This window comes from Sporothrix brasiliensis, assembly GCF_000820605.1.
Source record: "Sporothrix brasiliensis 5110 chromosome Unknown Cont22, whole genome shotgun sequence".
NCBI lineage: Eukaryota > Fungi > Ascomycota > Sordariomycetes > Ophiostomatales > Ophiostomataceae > Sporothrix > Sporothrix brasiliensis.
In genome coordinates this window covers 2680877-2701280 of record NW_024467141.1, presented here as the reverse complement: position 1 = coordinate 2701280, position 20404 = coordinate 2680877, and the positions used below count along the sequence as shown (strand labels likewise).

General features: G+C 50.5%; 2 protein-coding genes across 2 annotated transcripts; both read right to left on the bottom strand.

Moving 5' to 3' along the window:
• Window positions 1–16445: 16445 nt before the first annotated feature.
• Window positions 16446–18667, bottom strand: SPBR_08225 (molecular chaperone HtpG; the record flags this gene model as incomplete). The annotated part of the gene is made up of 2 exons (XM_040766463.1): window positions 16446–18308; window positions 18407–18667. The coding sequence occupies 2 exons, from the start codon at window positions 18665–18667 to the stop codon at window positions 16446–16448; spliced, it is 2124 nt and encodes a 707-aa protein (XP_040615027.1).
• Window positions 18668–19826: 1159 nt separating this feature from the next.
• On the bottom strand, window positions 19827–20333 carry SPBR_08735 (uncharacterized protein; the record flags this gene model as incomplete). Its single annotated transcript, XM_040766973.1, has 1 exon — window positions 19827–20333. The coding sequence occupies one exon, from the start codon at window positions 20331–20333 to the stop codon at window positions 19827–19829; it is 507 nt and encodes a 168-aa protein (XP_040615026.1).
• Window positions 20334–20404: the final 71 nt, after the last annotated feature.

The window sequence follows — 20404 nt, the reverse complement described above, 5'->3', positions numbered from 1 at the left end:
GGGCAAGTATCGAAGGAGTTGGCGGTGTGTTGGTGAGGTTGTGGGGTGTCAAAGGTATGCATGGCGGGGAGATGGGGGTGAATATGGAGGGGCGAGAGGGGAGGCGATAGACGGAGAGGCCCAGTGGGAAAGCAGGAGTGTAATGGGCTTTGGCCGTGCCACTGCAGCAAGGAAATCCAGGGCGGCTACCGTTGGGCACCCTGGCTCGTTGGTAATTGCGGAAGCGAATTGAAAAACGGCGCGAATTGTGTGCTCTGTACGATTCAGAGCGAGCGTGGCAGTGCGGGAGATGACGGCCGACTATTACAATAAATTATAGACGCACAGGGAAAAATGCAGCGAAGCTGCAACAAAGCTGCAGCGAAGTGCATTCATGGAACAGGATCGGAGGAAAGCACCAAACTGTGCGAGGTAGACACTGTCAAGGGGGTTTGGTTTCGCCCTAGCGACTTGCCAACTCTACCCGTCTAAGGCGCGCGACATCATCTGGGTGCCTAATAACATAGGGCACATTCAAAATGCACACATAAGACTGTCGTGCAGAGCCCTATCTGAAATACTTATCGTGTACGAGAGTTGTGAGTCCGGCCGATTACGTTGTGATGTGCATCGTTTATAGCACGGTGCCCTAACCGGAGTGTGGCTAAAATTCCTCATCATTCATTGACGTGGAGAGCTGGTTGACCGTGAGCTATCCGCGCTGCTGACTACTGCTAATGTTATGCGGCTTCGTTGGTACTGGCCGTGTGGTGTCTGGGATTAACTGTCTGGATAGGCATCGTCGCAGACGGGGAGGTGCAAGTCTACCACAATTGGTTTGTGCAGCCGCTTGCCTCCAAGATGCGGATATGTTGTGGCCGTGATGGCACAGTTCACAATACATGTCTCCCCAAAGCTGCTGTGGCTGACACCCACATGGCCTGCTCCATATCGAGGTGACCTGCCGGTGTGAGCTGCCGCGTTGACAATCGACATCTTTTTGCCCGAACCTGGACCATCCCATCGTTCAACCAATGCACTGTTACTCGTGGCACCCCAGTGCACCCACTCGGCACCACGGCCCTCGTGGACATGGCCGCAAACAGCCAGCCGTGGCTGCACACGATGAAGCGCATGCAGCAGCGCCGCGCAACCCATTGACCGACTGCGCGTTGCCGACCAGTCACAGTGTGACCGTGGCGGGGTGTGGGTCACCAATATGTCTGTGTTGGCTGGGATTTCCGACCACAGTTGCGTGGCTAGTCAGCCGCACAGGGCCTGCGGCTTCTACGGCGGTAGAGCTCGGTGGGCATCCGTCGACCGCTGGCTTGTAGGAAAATGCCCAATTGCCATCCCGAGGACTATACGGGGAGCCAAACACTGTAAATTTAGTGCGGGGGCCCTCATTGCTCTGTAGGCGAATGTCGGCGGACTCGTGGCATAAGTATGTTATTGTCGGGCTGGATTCTAGCAGTGCTTGGCACTCCTCGGGGTGCTGGGTTACCTGGTTGTTGAACCGGCTACCGTGGTGGGCGTAAAATGCTGTATCGAGGGTGATGTCGTGATTCCCTATGCGGCGCTCCAACGTTAGCACAACGGTTGACATTGGCAAGCATCCGCTGTATAATACTGAGCAGGGGTGCCCATCGTCACCCGTTCACCGAGTGATTTAACGTAAGACTTACCTGCGACGACTATTTTACATTCAAAGTCTGCACTTTCAAGCCAGGAAACTGCTCGAAGAAGCTCCGCGTGACTCCCTTGGTTTGTCAGGTCGCCGGCATGAATCAGCACGTCGCCCTTCGGAAGCTTCACAGTACTGTTATGGGTGTCTGAGATACAGACGATGCGAGTCCTTCGGGTGGCTCCTGGTTTTGATGTTGGGAGCACGCACATAATTGTGCCATATGTGTGTGGTTGCCTCGTTGTGGTTTGCTTGTGCTACTCGAAGACTGTAAAGTTGCGTGAGGTCTTTTGCTATTCTTGGTTTGTATATGTTCGCCGGGTTGTTTTAACCCCCCACTAGCAGCCGAACGGAGACATTTACAACGCGGGTAGGCACGTCCCCCCGGCCAACAAAATGCGCCGCCCGGCAACGGAAGTATCTTAATATCAGGAGGCGCAGTGCCGCGCCCCCAGTGCACCATCTCCGATAACCATGGTCTCCTGTAGCTGCACTTCAATTCCGAGCTCGGACGCCTCCTGAGTGTGGCGGATTTTGCGACATAGTACGGATTCTTACCTCGTCATTATCCAATCGTCTTTAACATTACGGAGAAAGGGAAAACTCGCACTTGATTTTCAGGTAGGACATGATAGGCACCTGTAATCGACAACTTAACATGGCTTGGGGAGGGGGGGAGTTGACAACCCTTACAGGATAAGACTTAAGGGCACGCTAAGAGGATATGTTGTAATAAGGTACGGCGTTCGTATAATAACATTGTCCTTGTATAATAGGGAGAGAACTGTTTAAAGGATATAAGACTTGTATATGTATGTTGTCTTTGTCGTTATCCCGCGCAACACTTCAAAGTATACTTCACGTATAAGCCTGTGTTATTTTACCTTGATAAAAGGATAAACAAGTATTTTGCCTTGTATGGTCACCTGACAGTTATGAGAGCTTTATGTATCGTTGTTAGAAATGTGTCGTCGAGAACCCGTTTAATTTGTCAGCGAGGCAGTACTACCGGGCGAACCATTGGTTATATAATCTGTTTAAGGTTCTCTATAATAAATACCATAACACTGATACGACGTATAATATACATAAAAATTTACTTTTACAGTATTTCTCCCTAAAACAAAAGTTCAAACGTAGTATCTTGTTATAACAATAGTTATACGAAATACATTAATTCGGGGATACACTTCTCTCTATAAAAGACTTGGAAAGAAATACAGAGTCCGCACTGTGTACAGGTAGAGCTAACAAGGTTTATAAAGAGGGGCGAGGGGCTCGAGGGGTTGTTGAGATGTGTATTTGTATGTACTCGCAGAAAGACCAACCAGCTCATTGTGCTAACACTGTGTACATCGTGCCAATTACCTCTGTTTTGTCGTATTATCGACCGAATCCGTAGTAGTACGCAACAAGGGTTTTGATCGTCCTGTTCCAGTATGCTTCAGGGGCAGCGAATCAAAGGTTGCCAGCCCCCTCTCTCAATTTGGTTAGCTTAAATCGCCCTGTCCTCGCGCCAGAAACCTATTTCTTCTTGTGTTTCTGGTTCAACTGTTTTCTGCTTCGCAATTGCATCCATTCGAGTTCCAATCGTGATGATATTTAGCCCGTCCGGTAGGGCCTCAGTTTGGTGCACTGCCGCAGCCCCGTGTCCTTTGTAGGGCCCTCGAAATAGAAAGATCATACTTCCTATCTCGTTCGACTTCCACAGTTTTTGACTTTATTCGCCCCCTTGTGGCCTTTCAGCCACTTCTACCTAAACGCCTCTTTTCACCCCCTTTTGCATTATCTCATTTTCCGCCTCATTTGCCTGTTTGCAATTTTCATAGCAATACACCACATGCATTAAATTTCCCATCTTGCCCTCTTCCCTCCGCCGCACACGCTATCGAAACTCGGTTTTCCTTCGACACCAAGCTCAACGTGTCGACGGAGTCCCTCCATTTGGAAGCCTGTCGTCTTTTGTTTCGATTGGTATTGACTTGACGGAGATATTCTCAACAAACCCAGCCAATTGTAGAGTCGAAGGCGAACGTCGAAAACCGCCGCACCTACCCCCTGTTGGTGCTTTATCGTGGCCGCTTGACAGAACTCGGAAATCCAACCGACACTCGGAAGCGGCGAAGAGGACGGCGGCCCTGGGCCGTGACCGTCGCCTTTAACACCGACATTTGCTGAACACCTCTGGACGTCTCCTACAAATACATGATCGACAAGCCTGTCTGGCTCTGGCTTAACACCTCGTCCCGTTTCGATATTCTCTGCTCACGCGTCACCTGCGAGACTAGAGGTCGCAGGGCTTTGTTTCAACTCGCATCTACTTACTATTGCCATTTTGAGGCGTAACTAACCTTGGTTGGCTATCCTTAATCTCCAATGACTATAACGGCTGTGTCATCTGTCCCAACAATGGCAACATCGGGTTCGACTACCCTTACGCCTCCCACTAGCTCGCATGGCAATGGCTACTCGTGGGATTCCTCAACCCAGCAAACTGAGGTAGGCCCTGTCCTTTTAGTTCCTTACTGTTGCTTTGATAGATTTACTCGCAGAAGAAAGCCCTATCTTTTTGCGTACACCTGTGATAGTTTTTGTTGGGATGCCTTTTTATGTGTTCAAGCTGACAGAATTTTTCTAGTTTGAGCAGGCCTCTTCGTTTTCGCAAAATGGGCTGCCCAAACCGCAGTCATTGCAGCATGGCAATGTTTTGGCATACGCTTCACCAAATATACATTCTGACCAGTTTGCCTTCGAGAGGAGCGCAACAACCGGCGAGGTCTCAACATCGACATTGAAAGCAGCCGATTCCGGTTTGTACTCTTACGGGCAAGAAAATGTGAGGCAGGGTCGACCACGAGACGCCAGCAATTATCTGACTGAGAGTGCATTGGATGTACATGAGCTCAGCCGGACTGGCACTTCAAACGACTCAAACGACTCAAACAAAAGGGCTGCTGGTGAGGCACGTGTGAACGAATTGGATGACATTAGCTCAAAGTGGATTCATCGCGATAAACTGGCTCGAATCGAGAACGAGGAACTGCAGGCTGCCGGTATAATTTTACCGAAACCTCGAGGCCGGAGTAAACCTCGAAGGGACACCAGCCAGGACAAGACAGCCAGCCACAGGAGGGCCTTACCGGACGGCGATACAACAATGGAACCGAGATCACAGAAGAACTCAACTGGCTTCTTGGATGGCAAATCCATAGACACGCCTATTTCCTCTTGGGACCTTCGATTGCCAGACGAAATTGCGGAGGAATCATATTTTTCCTCTGTTCAAAATGGCCGAGGCTCTTCGCGGATACCCGTTGCGAAACTAAGTCCAGTGCCGATAGCATTGGAGCACATAGAACGGGACACACCCATGCCACGGCGGCGTGACGGTAGCCCGGCGACCGAAGAGAGCATTGCGTACTCAAAAGTGCGAGCTCGCAGCGCTAGTATGCGACAAGACGATGACGGTATGGGACTGGTTCCCACGTCCCCCTTTAGGAACATGACACGGTCTGCATCTGATTTGTCACCTAAAAAGATATCCTCCGGTGGCAGCGCTTCCACGGCCGGGCTGCGGAAATCATCGGCGCCTGCCAAAAACATGCCACCGGCAGGGCGCCCAAAGACTCGTAATGGAGCTAGCAAGGATTCCAATACGAGCAGTACCGGAGCAACCCGACCTTCGACACGTTCAGGTGACCGAGAACTGTCTCGTGAGATCTCGGCCGGTGCTGCAAGCCGGCAGCCAGAAGGTGACCCGCCATGGATGATCTCTGCTTACCGCCCCGATCCAAGACTACCTCCGGATCAACAGTTACTCCCTACAGTGGCGCGTCGTTTACAGCAAGAAAAGTGGGAGCGAGAGGGGAAATTTGGCGCTGTGTACGACAAAGAATTCCGCCCTTTAACAGATGAAGGTTTCCTCACCCCCCCAGAGACAACCGAGAAAGTAGTAGAGCCAGCGAGAATTGGTGGTGAGGTCTTAGGGAAACCCGATGAATGGCCATTAAAACCCGAGGCGAAGAGCTCCTCGTTGCATCAGGGACGGGCGGGATCTTATTCGACCATTCCCAAAATCCAAGATAAGCCGAACATGAGCCCGCTGCCGAGTCCCAGGGGTGCCCTTCCTAACCAAGCTGAATCTGACACTACGTCGCCGTTATCTGGTCATAACGGGGTAGACGGTGAAGTGAAACAAGGTTGCGGTTGCTGCATTGTCATGTAATCAGCATACCTTGTGAATATAATTTCTGTACGGATTGCAACACTCCGGCAGCATACCGCTTTGTCTGTCCAATATCGCGTGGCTCCGCGGTGGGTTTTTTTTTGGGAAGGGGGGGGGGAGGCGGCGAGGAATAACGTACTTCCTCCAATCCAATCCTTCGAAAGACTCGAATTGGATATGAGTTCAAACAGACATCAACCCCGTGCAAAAGGTCACCGACGAATGTCAAGTATTTGTCAACAATACAGGCAGTACAAATTGCCAGCAATGAAATCGAAGGGGTCCATAGCTCAACACCGCAGAAACTACATGAGGTGCCAGGCTGCTATGTACCTGGCTAGTTATTGAATCTCAGCCGGAATAACTGGACTCCATCTCGCCGGCCGCCCACGGACGCTTGCCATCTATGCACAGCTGCCTTACGACGCCACGACGCTTCATTCTCTTGGTTCCACAGCATTGCATCGTTTTCCTATGCGAAGTTTGCATCTCTTGTCCCTTTGGTCGGTGCGGGGACACCTGGTGTTGATAACTGTCACGGAAGCATGCACCATTTACTCTTTTTTTTCGCGCCGCTATGTCGGCGGGTAATTTTTTTTCTGGACATACTTTCTCTCTTCTTTTTTCGTTCTTCTTTCTTCTTTCGTCTTCATACTTTTTTGTTGACCCCTGACGTGTGGTATGGAGCGTTTCTTGTCTGACGAGAGCGCTCTATTTACCATATGAGCCGCTTGACATTCTTTTCTGCTGTTCAGCCACGATTTTATTCTTTTCTACCTGCATTGGCCCCTTCCTGTCTTTATCGTCTGTTTTTTTTTTTTGACAAACTACCCGACCACTCTCACGGCGCCGTGTGGAGAATTGCAACCCGCTGTCCTATCAAATAATATCCCGATGCTGATTGTGCCCAGTTCGCTTTCTATCTGCAGCTTATGATGCCCTCTTTCACGTTTCCATAGTGTATCAAGACTCACAGAATATAGCTTCCTTTGTTTTCACTCATTTATTGTTTCTTTCGTTATTCTGCGCTTCATTTCCCGGCTATCGTTTCCCTTTTCGTCATTGTTTTTTGCGACAATTTCGTGTTGTTCTAGTCACTTACCAAATACCCTGCTCCCATGAGCATCTAGTGTATTAACATACACCAATGTATTATTCTTCATAGAACCCATCTATTTTTAGCGGTACATCGATATTCTGGTGGCCTTCCATGTTACCCTTCATTTTGTCGCGGCGAAAAAGAGGTTGACATGCGGAGGTTGTGGTCTCAATAGCCCAGAGGACTGCGTGTCACATTGCTCTGTTAGCCCCGCGTTCCTGCACAAACTGTCGTCATAAAAGAAACTTAATGAAACGTGTTGCGATGTTAAATAGAGCCGACATTTGACTGGTAAAAGCTACTTATAAGCCGTGCGACTCGACTATTTCATGCCATTTTCTAGTGCAGGACGGGGCGGGTGAAACGAGAGTAATTGATGATCCCGGATGGGCTGACTTGGTTCGGGTTTTGGCTCGTTGACGCAGATTGGAATTCTATTATTCGGGATTTGACTGGAATCAGAGAAATGTTTAATTCGCTTTCCGCCCGTACATCAATGCACTCGGGGCACTGTAATCGGCAGACTAGTCCTAACCTGGCTGGAACACTCGGCAGATCTTGAAAGAAGTGGGGCCCTAAATTCCCTTTGGGGCGTAATTACTCCCTAATGGCAGCCGTCATCAAAACCCCGTCGTGACAAATTTAGCGCCTTTGCACTCCCGGCAGTAAAGCAAGTAGAGACGTCACTTCGCAATACACCATACCTGCAGAGGCAAAGCTGCCCAATAGTCTTTCTGTTTATCGAGATATTATTACGTCGCAGAAAAGTAATACAGTTACAGAATGTCTTTTACATGGCTTTAAAGTCTACGCAGCGGCATAATAGGCGGTGCGTTCGCTCAAAGTGGGTGACAGAGGGGAGAAGGACTCATTGGTGGTAATCGTCCAAGGCCTTATCCAGGCAGCAGGGATTCCTTCCCGGTGCATTCTTTTTTCTACCCTAAATGATTGGACATTTGACTATATAATGGTTCTTTTGTATGGGTCGGCCGTTAGTTCTCCATGCCAAACTGGGAAGGTGTTTATGAGCAAACGGGATGTCCTGCGATGTTTTATGGTTTACTTCAAGCTTTTACTTTAAGCTTTTGTTCCGGTGCTGCTCTTGTACACAAACAAACATTACTTAAAAGGGGTATGAGTGAGCCGTTCACTGCAGTGCTTCACTGCTATGCTTGTCTCGACTTAGAGGGGTGCGGACTTGTCAAAGACACCTGGCTTTGTAATACGGAATACATTGTACAGCGTGTTAGTCCTATCAGGTCCTATCTAAGTAAGGCTGAGGCCACCCCACTCCGGGCCCCTGTCAATACCAGGTCAGCCTTACGACGGCACACACTGAACAAAGGTGCCATACAAATAACATTGATTTCTGGATTCTGTCTTCGTAAGTATAGCTTTTTTTCTCCCTTTGGCCTTTCTTCGTCCGAGGCCCAATATTTTGATTCGTTCATAACTTTGCCTTCCGGGATTTCCTTTGCGATCTTGGCTCTCGTGCTTTCCCTTCGCGGAGAAAATAGCCAGAAACCTATATAGACGTATTACCTCGGATGGACCCCAGACATTCCTTGATTATTCGCGAATCTTTCATTATTGCTTCTTCCCACTGGCGATTTTACTAAGCCCCATGCGACATCCCCATGGCTGCCTCGTGTAGCCTCCAACTCGTACTTATTTCACTTCGCACCACCGTGACGCCCCCCACCCGGTCTACCTAACCAACACCACCTACTGTATTTGCCCACTCCTTGGCCTCCTACCGCCGCGAAAAATGCCCTTTTACTCGTACGGACCATCCGCACGACAATACGGAAGATATACTTCCCAGTCGAGCGCGCGTCTGCCGACTTCTTCGCGCTCCTCGTCGCCCAGATCGGCATCGGATTTTATGTACCCAAACAACATGGACCATCACTTTATGCAATCGGCACCTACCCAGACCTTGCGCTGCATGCGGTGTGCACGTACTATCAAGTCCATTGCTGTAAGAGACATGGCCTCAAGCGATATGATTCGGGTTGGCGTCAACATTTTCTATGGCTACCGATGTGCAAGATTGGTGGGCTACGAATGAATCAGTTTTTTCCCTCGTCTGTTCTGACAAGGGGAGCACGTATTTCTGCAAGAAGCCCTACACCTTGGCTAATTGGCACAAACATGGCTACGTATAGCACGCAATCGTTTGCTTAGCATTGTTCGCCATGATACCTATGACAACTGTCTTTTTTTGCGTACGGGTTCCGAACTGTCTTTCATGTATGGTGGTGTGCCTCTCCCCCCCCCCCCCCTCCCCCCCACCATACTGTACGACATAGAGGGCGAGCAATCGCTGCCCGATTGTCGAGCCAACCAAAACCACATACGGCAGTTTGTTATTTACGATTGCGGGCCTTGGTACTGCGGAAACAATTGAGCCCTCGCTTATCGGACCAAAATAATTGCCTGGGATAAAAGAAACCCAAATTGTGCGTCATCGTTTGAGGCTGGCTGCACTAAATCGTCCCGTCATTTACAACCTCTTGAACTGTAAGACACAAATGTTCTAAATGCAGACGGGAGTGTAATACCATGGTCAACTATAATTGTCCTGTACTATTATCGCGGCTCGTTATTGAGACTAGATAATATTAGCGTAGTCAACAGATGTCTCCCACCGCTTATCCCAGTCACCTTCTCATGTTTGTGTGTATGAACACGGGCATGTCTAACCTAATCGACATATGGAGAGGGAAGTACAAATTACAAGAAAGGAAAGCAAGGCAGACGATCCTATTCCGCAAACAAGTACAGTGTCATGACACATGTTGAGCAGAAAGAGAAACACCTTCTATCCTCCTATGCCGCATCAATACCCCTCAGATGTTGCATGGGTGGTGTTGCTCTTGCCCAGATTCTTGAGTAGGTAACTTCGTTTGAAGTATTCATTTGGATGCACGATTGTGTCCAGTTGAGCAGTTGTCAAGACACCTTCGTCCTTAGCCCTGGAAATTTCGTTCTTGTGAGCAAATTCGAAAACCCTAACAGACAATAGGAATAAATTAGCGATCATAAAAGACAACAGAAAAGTCAAGAAAAGACATCGATTACAAAGAACATAAAACATGGAATAACAGCGTGGCCGTGATGAGCACGTACCGGTTGCATGCCATGTGAAACTTTTGTTTCTCCTTGTCCTCTTTCACACCTTGAAGAACGGCACGGTCTGTGACACCAACAGCTTGCAGTAGAGCCGTTAGATTCTCGACATTGAAGTGGCGGTATGGACATCCATGGTTATCACCTGGTCCGGGCGGGTGCTCAGTTAGGATCTTTTGGCAACTGTAAGGGCTGTAGCCGCCGCCACGACGGTTAGTATCGCCTCCAACATCCCCATAAGCATGGCGGACATTGTACCGGTATTCTTTGTTGAATGTGTCGTCTGATATTTTGTTGAAACTCTGGCGCCAAAACAGAAGGCACTCTTCCAAAGTCAAACCAATACCCTTTAGAAAAAGTGTGTATTGTAAACGGCCATAGTGTTTGAGATGCGCTTCACGCCGCAAAGACCGGTGTAGGTTCTGCATGCACAGGGGGAAGTGGGCCGTCGCAAGGCCGTCAATGCTTCGTGCTTTAATGTCGGCCCCCGGCAGTTCGTTGTCAGTACTGGCGTAGGCTGCGTCAGGTGTCACGAAGTTTTTGGACAAGTGATCGAGGATCGGCGTGAGGCGGTCGTCTTCATCTAGCCTTGGTAGAGCACGTGCCGTTAGCTGGGACCAGTGGCGGCCGGTGTTAGCGCGTTGCAATTTTGCACATCTTCGTTTCCCATTCTCCGCTCATGTTTACATACCTCCAGCGCCCTCTCTAGCCGCGACGAGAACTCGGAGACGACCATGCTCGCTTGTTCCCGTGAAGGCACATAGGCCTTACCAGCTTTAAGGAACACTCTGCGAGTATCGACAAGCTCTGGTACGCGGTCCCAGTCGACCTTGCACCAGCTCTCCTCATCGACTGCCTGCTGTTTCCGACCGCTGTGGAGAGAGCTGCTCATAGCAGCAAGCTCGGATGCTAACTTAGTTCTCTCCTCATCAGACACCATTTCCCAGTCTAAGTTAAGGCCCTGAATGAACGCGGTGCGCTCTCGCATGTCATCAGTGCTTAGTCGTAGGCGAAAGAGCATGGTCTCCAAGCGGGCAAACCGCCGGCGAAGATCCTCTGTGGACGAAAATGCAAGCCGAAGGATAAAATGGCTATAATGGTCTTTCTTGCGCTGGGATGCAAGTCGCGTTGACAAGCTGCTGTTCGTGTCCAATGGTAAATACTTTTCCAGCATTGGTTTCATGTACGTGGCAGTCTCTGCTGGTGACCGATTGCGGAAAGAGCATGTCTCTAGTTCAGCGAGGACTGTTGATGTGTTAGCAATACGAACAACGATCATAGAAAAATGGCGGCGGGAAGAACGTACCGCGCAATCGGTCAATCGCCCATTGCTCGAATTGTTCCAGTGTGATATCAGAAGTTGGGGGTTCGGCATAGATGCTGAGGCGCGTTGGGTACAGCGCTTCTTTGTAAGATGGGTCGACAAACTGCTTTTTGCGATGGTCGAGGACGTTGCGTCGCTTGGGCTCAACGCGGTTGAAGTCTTGTCTGATCATCATGTGGGTTGACGCACAAGTGTAGTCCGTCTTAGCTTTTCGTATGTGAAATTGAAGTTGAAGGCCGAATGATGTCTGGAAATAGGAAAGAAAACAAAATTGATTTGCGCCAGTGTCTAATGTTTGCACCGTGATGGTAGAAAGTGCTTGAGACGCAGAGTACGGTATGGAGGGCTGAAGGCAAGGATGGAAAAACAACCTATTTACTTCTTTACACGACGGAAGTCTACTAAATGGCCCGTGTCTTGAAAACGACGCGATTTGACGCGACTGGTATTTAATTTAACAGTGCCCAGTAACCTCACGCGTCTCTGGTACGTGAATCGCTTAGTCATAAAACGATAGCTCTAACTGAATCAGTGCCATACGAGAAAAAACTGTGAAACAAACCCAACAAACCCGTCGACCGTTGCTTCACTTTAAAGAGAGAAGCAGTACATGTTCCTATGTACGTCGTAAGATATTTACTTTATTTTAGTTTTATCTCTTGAAACAAGAAAATGTCAGGTTTTCATACCTTCTTGTCACATACTTAACTGGCTTAGTCAGAAGGCCGACCACAATCGAGCTCATGGCCTTATTACGTATTCGTGGATGCTGTTCAACAACACCTATGGATTTACACGCCATGTCTCGTTTTCACATACGAGAGATCCTTTACCTCAGTATGCCAGACCAAATTCATTCTGTGTCAAAAAGGCCACCTCCCCGCCCCTCCCAAAACCAAAAAAGTGCAGTTCAGTAGCGGGTGCATGTAGTTTGGGAATACAAGCAGAGTCTTAATGGGGTGGGTATTTGGGGAAACGACAGGACATGGGATGGGAAAAGTTCTTTTCTACGGAAGGTGGTTTTCCTATCATCCTATCGTCCCTAGCCGACTCCGTATGTAGTATACGTGTCTGCAAAACATAGCATGGGAGAGACCTGGAGGTCCAGTGGTGTGTGACGGTGGCCTGCCATGTGCTTGTGATTGGCTGCTGCAATCTATAACAACGCGCTTGCCGTTTCGAGCCTAATGCACGGCACCGCTCGTTACGTTACTTTGTGCGTCGCCTGGGCGTATTGCCGAGTTAAGTATTCTGTACGTAGTACTCGAAACAGCCTGGCCAGCTGGTTTAGCCTGGTCACGGCTGACTCAAATGCGTAATCCCTTGTAAAAATGGAGCTGTCAATGACGGCCCCCCCAGGCAAGAGCCAGAGAGAATTGCCCATTGCCAGGTCGAAAAGGAGGCATCGTGGTGACTGTGGACTCGGCTTCGAATGCTTTGCGAACACGCTCCAAGCCGACACTGTGTGTCGGTGCCTCGTCTGGCCAGCCTCGCCACTCATGCCGTTGTGCTGCAACCATATCTTTGTCCTGTCAATATTATCGCGACATTATCCTTCGACCGGTAGTCACACATCATTTTCCGCCCAGCGCATTGCGGACGTTGCGCCGGGCCGATTTTCCCCCGTTGTTTTCTGATTTTGCAGTTTTGCAGCTTTCACTTGTGTTACTGTTTCTCGGTTGGCAGCTTTGAGTATCGGCCAAGACGAACGGCGTCTGCTATATCTTCTTTTGTTTATCGGCAACTTTTCTCCGGCACCTTGCGTCTTTTCCGCCTCCCCACAAACTGACGCGCTCGATAATTTCTCACGTTTTCGAAATACGCTCCGAGTGCTTGACAGACTCGACGATCCGGACCGTTCACCGTCCGAGGCGGCCTTCCGGCAGTTGCCCCGAAGCGTTCTGCGTATGTTGATTCGACCGGGCACCACGACGTGCATCATGGACCACAGCCCTTTGCCTCAGACGCCACGAAGCACCGACAGTGCTGTCCCCCATGACCCAGGCTCTCGTTGTGGTTCAGAAACACCTGTTGCCGATTCTATAGATACGCCGGGCAGTCCTATGCTTTCAAGTTTCGATGATAGCTCTTGTCATACTGTCACCCCTCCCACAACGTCCACGACGCACGCTGTGGACCTTCCAATTTTAAACGAGGTCTCTGTCCCAGTGACTGCTACCTCTTTGGCCTTACCTTTGACGTTGTCATCTGACTCGCCCCCGGCGGCAACAGCTGCGACGGTGGAAACGGAGACGACGATTATAACAACACCCGCTCGCTTCCCTACAGGCGACGTTCAATTCCGATCTCAAACGATTGCTCCGTCACCACCACAGTCACGCTCCTCCCCAACACCCTCTCCGCCCTCCACGAACGATCTTGATCGGGAGTCGGACGTTCCGTTCAGCAGCCGCTACGCTCGCACAGCTCGTACTAGCGGACTTCATTCCTTGCGACTTCAGACAGATGTTCAGTCCGCCGATTCATCCTTGGCCTCAGCGTCGTCCACTCCCCGTCAAACGTCGGACCCAGTGACCTCGAATGTGTCCCCGTCAGGGAGCATCACCTCCACGCCGTTCTCGGGCTACGTACGCCCTTCAACGATTACCTTGCAGCACAAAGGTTCAAACACGTCTCTGCAGCCCGTGTCTCGTACACCTAGTCTCAAGACCACCGCCTACCACGGCTTTGGGACTGCCTCTGCAGCCAGCTCTACCGTCCCGAGCCCAATAATTTCGGCTATGGGGGACGTTACCCCTTTACCCTCGCCGTTATTGTCTGGAGATTCGCCAGGGCCCTGGAAAAAGCTGGGCCGTTCACCTCCGATTGAAACCCCTGTACATTTGGTAACAGGGATGCCTGACTCTGCCCTTGTTACTGCGAACGGCGAATCCCTCACCGCCGCATTGGCGCACCAAGCAAAGAGAAAAGCCTATGCTGAGCTGCTCGCTGGAAACCCAGTGCGACCTCCCGAGACTGGCCATATGCGCTCCGATATCCAACCAGCACACACACGGGGGAGAAGCCTCAGCGAATATGTCCCCAATCCGGTGCTATCGCCAGTTCGAATGGTCACTGTCTCTGCCACTCATTCCAAACAGGATGCTGGTCAAGAAAACGCTGAAACTCCATATGAGCCACACATGCGTCGTGAGCCTCACCTCTCTGAAGTTCGCGGAATCACACCTGTTGAAAAGCCACCGACGCCCCCCCCAAGTGAATCGTCTATGCTCATGGGCGATGGAGCGGCGCCTTCCGGGGGGGGGCAGGCAACTACCCAGAGTAAAGAGTACTTCGAGGCCCTTGGTCGGGATGATCAGAAACGACGGCGATGGCGCTCTATCAAGCTGCTCGGCCAGGGCACTTTCAGTCGTGTTATGTTAGCCACAAACCGGATGTCCTTGTCCAGCGAGGATACAGGCCCGGCTACCCAAAGCTCATCTATCTCAGGCTCAGCACCGCGGTCTTGTTATGACCGCAGCACTCTCGTTGCCATCAAGATATGTGAGCATGGCCCAAAAGGCGGCGCCTCTGAGGATCGTATTGAAATGAGCCTTAAGCGCGAGCTGGAGATCATGCGGTGTATCAACCATCCGTCTCTAATTCGCCTCAAGGCATGGAACATTGAGCCAACTAGGGCAATTCTTGTACTAAGCTATTGTCCCGGCGGTGATCTCTTTGATATTGCCAGCGCTCATCGCGACATTCTCTCACCACGACTGCTTGCACGTATATTCTCTGAGCTTGTCAGTGCCGTGCAATATCTCCATGGGCAACATATTGTTCACCGTGATATCAAACTGGAAAGTAAGTAACACCAGCCTACCCTCGTCCATTACGGCACTATTGGCTTTTAGGACCGTGCACATACGTGCATTGCCCAGGATTCCACAGAAGGTATGACGTGTGTTTTGAGGTGTTCTCACTATGTTAACGCGGGTGCTGTAATGTAGATGTGCTGGTCAACTTGACTCCTAAGGAATTGGCAGAGGGCGTCGTTGATTGGGAAGACTATCCATACAGCGTAACAACGCTTACGGATCTTGGGCTTTCGAGACGAGCTGCCGACGACGAGAAACTGGAAACGCGCTGCGGGTCAGACGATTACGCTGCTCCAGAAGTTATAATGGGCCAGCCTTACGACGGTCGTGCGACTGACGCATGGTCTTTGGGTGTACTACTCTATGCGTTATTAGAAGGCCGGCTACCCTTTGATCCGAATCCCGGAATGAGCGACGCCCACCGAATGCGCTCGAGGACTAGCCACCGCATCGCACGTGTGGAATGGCGTTGGATTCAGTTTGCTGGCGATGATGGGGATCACGAAGGAGATATTTCCAAATTTCGTGCGAGCGGATTAGGAGGCGCAATGGAGATAACCGAGGGCCTTCTTAAGCGAGCCCGTAGCAGATGGACTCTCGCTCAAGTGGCGGAAAGTGCTTGGGTTCATGATGCAGTGGCTGTTAAGGGCGGTTTGCAGTTCAGGGAAGAGGAAGAGGGCGAGGAGATTGCATGACAGTCAAGCTGTTTGAGATCAGTAGCTTTGTAACAAAGTATGGAGTACATAAAATCATACTACTCTGTAGTCTCTAGCATTCTGCACGCAGGCATAAATGTACGAAAGTTGAGTTCCGGCCGGTCAGGATCGGTCGTGATCCTCCAATGCCACAAGTTGCTCAAAGACATAATACACGTCTTTACAGATCGCGACCACATCCACATATAGACATATTCGCAAGAGTAGCATGGAAAATTACCTCCTTAATGCAGCTCTACATACTCAACAAGTTAAAATGATACCGCGTAAGTCATGTTCACTGAACACCGTGAGAATGTCGAGGAAACATGCCGTCGTGGTGATCCATCAAAAAAATCGCGCTAAATACGAAGCATCATGTAACGCAGATAACACACACAACCAGGTCAGTCCTAACTCCAGTTCATTTTATTATCCATCCACCTCAACAGCTCTTTGTCAGCTGGTGCGTTCGCCTTGGTGGTTTTAGTCAACCTCCTCCATGGCGCTGTCGCCAGCATCGGTAACAGCCGGGGCTTCAGTAGGAGCCGCGTCGTCGATCTCCGGCTCCTCATCGATGTTCAGGCCGAGGGAGACCAGCTTGTGGATACGCTCGGCAAAGCTAGCAGGCTCGTCGATGGTGAAACCAGACACCAGCAGAGATGTCTCGAACAGCAGCTGGACAATGGACTTGACAGTCTTGTCGTCCTCGCCGTCGGCCTCAACCTTCTTCTTGAGTTCCTTGATGATCGGGCTCTGGGGAGAGATCTCGAAAGTCTTCTTGGACGACATATAGCTCGACATCGATGTGTCACGCAGGGCCTGGGCCTTCATGATGCGCTCCATGTTGGCAGACCAGCCGAATTGGCCGGTACGGATAGCGCAAGGCGAGCCCGTCAGCTTGTGGGAGACAACAACCTTCTCGACCTTGTCGCCCAAGATATTCTTCAGAGCCTTGGCGACGCCCTCGTACTCCTTCTCCTCGGCCTCCCGGGTCTTCTTCTCCTCGTCGGTTTCCTCGAGCTCGAAGTCCTTCGTGATGTCAACCAGCTTCTTGCCCTCAAACTCCTTCAGCTGTGTCATGGCGTATTCATCGATGGGGTCGACCAGGAACAGTACCTCAAAGCCCTTGGCCTTTAGGGAGTCAAGGAAAGGCGAACGGGACACAGCCTTGATAGACTCGCCAGTGATGTAGTACATGTTCTTCTGGTGCTCAGGCATCCGGGTGACATAGTCGGCCAGCGAGGTCTGCTCATCACCCGACTTGGTCGAATTGAAGCGCAGAAGTTTGGCCAGCGCTGGGCGATTCTGGGTGTCCTCGTGAATGCCCAGCTTGATGTTCTTTGAGAAGGCCGTGTAGAACTTGTCGAATTGCTCCTTGTCCTCGGAGATCTCAGTGAACAGCTCAATTGACTTCTTCACAATGTTCTTCTTGATCACCTTCATGATCTTGTTCTGCTGCAGTGTCTCGCGAGACAAGTTCAGGGGAAGATCCTCAGAATCGACGACACCCTTGATAAAGCTTAGCCACTCAGGAACCAGATCAGTAGCGTCGTCGGTGATGAAGACACGGCGAACGTAGAGCTTGATGTTGTTCTTCGTCTTCTTCGTCTCAAAGAGATCGAAAGGTGCGCGCTTCGGGACAAACAGGATAGCGCGGAACTCGAGCTGGCCCTCAACCGAGAAGTGCTTAACGGCCAAGTGGTCCTCCCAGTCGTTTGTGAGCGACTTATAAAATGAAGCGTACTCCTCCTGGTTTATATCCTGCGGGTTGCGGGTCCAAATGGGCTTCTGCTTGTTCAGCTCCTCCTCTTCAATCGTGGTCTCCGTCACCTTCTTTGTCTTCTTCTTTTTGTCCTCTTTCTCCTTGCCGTCTTCATCGTCGCTGACCTCCTCAATCTTAGGCTTCTTATCGTCGGAGTCCTCAGTAGTAGTTTCCTCCTCAGCATCCTCGTCTGGAACCTCCTTCTCAGTCTCCTTCTTGACGTGGAGGTAGATAGGATAGGAGATGAACTCGGAATGCTTCTTGATCACCTCCTTAACCTTGCTCTCGTTAAGGTAGTCCATCTGCTCATCCTTTAGGTGCAGGATGATCTTTGTACCACGGCCAAGGGGCTCACCCTCCGTGTCCGGGAGGATGGTGAAGGTGCCGCCGGCACTCGACTCCCAGATGTACTGCTCGTCGTCGTTATTCTTCGAGATGACCTTAACCTGGTCGGCAACCAGGTAGGCCGAGTAGAAACCGACACCGAACTGGCCAATCATGGAGATATCGGCGCCAGCAGTCAGGGCCTCCATGAACTGCTTGGTACCCGAGCGAGCAATAGTACCGAGGTTGTTGACGAGGTCCTACAAAATATATTAGCTCATGCCCGTCTCAAACCACGCCCGTTACTTAGTCAAGCAGGGGTCGGTGGTACGAAGAATACGCTGGCGAATGTACTTACAGCCTTGGTCATGCCGATACCCGTATCGCGGATCGTAAGAGTCTTGGCATCCTTGTCAGGGATGATGTCGATGCGGAGGTCTTTGCCAGAGTCCAGCTTGCTGGGGTCCGACAATGACTCGTACCGGATCTTGTCCAGAGCATCAGAGGCATTGGAAACAAGCTCCCGAAGGAAAATCTCCTTATTGGAGTAGACGGTGTTGATGATCAGAGACAGGAGCTGAGAGATCTCAGCCTGGAACTCAAAAGTTTCACCAGACATCTTGACGGATGCTGTTCACGGCAGAACAGAAAATTTCTTGAAGACTGGAGCATAAAATAAAAAAAACTTTTTGTTAGCCACTCGTGGTGTATCTTTTGTTGATTTGAGGCTGCATCGATAGGGATATCAAATCATTTGATAGTGAGGATGTACGCGGAGCTGATGTCGATGGTGGTGGGTGCGATGCAAACTCACAGATGCTAAGGTGCTTGACTGGTTGTTTTGTCGTCCGGAAAAAAGGTGGAAAGTGTCGTAGACTGACAATGAAATTGATTGAAGACTGGCAGAGGAGAAACTGGGTGGAAGGAGAGGAGGAAGTAAAAGGGAAGAAACGAAGGGAGAGCTTTCGTAGACCGTGACAGCTTAAAAGGGCAAGTTTTTTTCTGCAGGTCCGACCAGCCTAGAGCTTTCGGTGGACATTCTACGGGATTCTACCATTCTAGCCCCTAGAAGCTTCTATGATTGGCCAGGCTGGGCCACCATGGCAACCAGAACGTAGACATGATTGGTAGGATTGTTACCTTCGCCCGGATAGTAAAGAGTGGGGCAGAACCCCCATTGAGGGCGAAGGAAGGGGTGCTTTGGGTTTCTGAGGCACCTTTTTGGTGCCCTCAGTTATAGTTGCCCCACACAAAGCTTTCGACATTGGACAAAGGTTGGTTTTTCGAGAACGATCTGTATCAAGGTGTCAATGTGTGCATGGCGCCGGCTTAGTTGGACCAAGCAAATAAAGACGCTGTCTCAACACACCCGCTTCTCTGTCGTCCACACGCGTCTCTCGTGCAGTGTGAAATATCGGCAAAACACGCCTATTTTTATGTATGTATTTAAATTGATTGTTTTACCACGCCATTTTCTTTAGGCCTTTTGCCACATGGATACCTATGCACTAAACCAATGATCGCGACCCAACGAACGCAACGGTTCAAAAGTTACTTGTTGCGGCTATGTAATGTGGCAAGGTTGCCAAGGGTAATGTCTCTGTTAGAGCAACGGCTTATTACATTGCACTTTTCTGTTAGCCAAAGGTGTAGAGTACAAAGCCACAAAAGGATGAAAGTTCGTACTGTTTACTGGCTGAGAAAACATTTAAAATGGCATACCATGTGGGATGTTATCTTGTATCCCAGTCCAAAGGCACCCTGGTAGCTCACCTAGTTCACTCCTCCGATCCAGTGTTCAGCTCAGCGCCGTTCAGTCGCCGGTAGTGGCGGTCGCCATAAAGGAGACCAAAGCGGGGAGCACCAGCGCCGTCTACCGCTTCAGCCTCTCCGTCCATAATTTCCAGAATCTCACCAAGGACCACGACGTGATCGCGTACCGGAACCAGCCCTCCAAACGGCTTGTCTAGTAGCCGGCAGCGAAGCACGTAGAGCACGCCTGCTCCCCGGAGAAATGGTTGCTCGTGGTCTTTGTGATACCCGGCATGTGCTTCCGGCCACACTACTTGGTTACCGGTTCGCTGTAATGCACCGAGTGTTTTAGCCGGCTGTGAATTTCCTGCTCGAAACACGTCTGCAAGACGGGCTCCCTGGACATCCCCGGAAAGAATGTGTATCATGAAATGCCTCGTCTTGGCAATCACCAGCTGTGTGCGGCTAGGGACCGCTATGTTGAATGTGATCACCGGACTCGGGTACAAGCTGAGAGGCGCGAAGGATGACATTGTCAATCCAACAGGGACAGCCGCATCCCCGTCCGGGGCCAGTGCTGTGTCTTGTGAATGTGCCGTGCAGA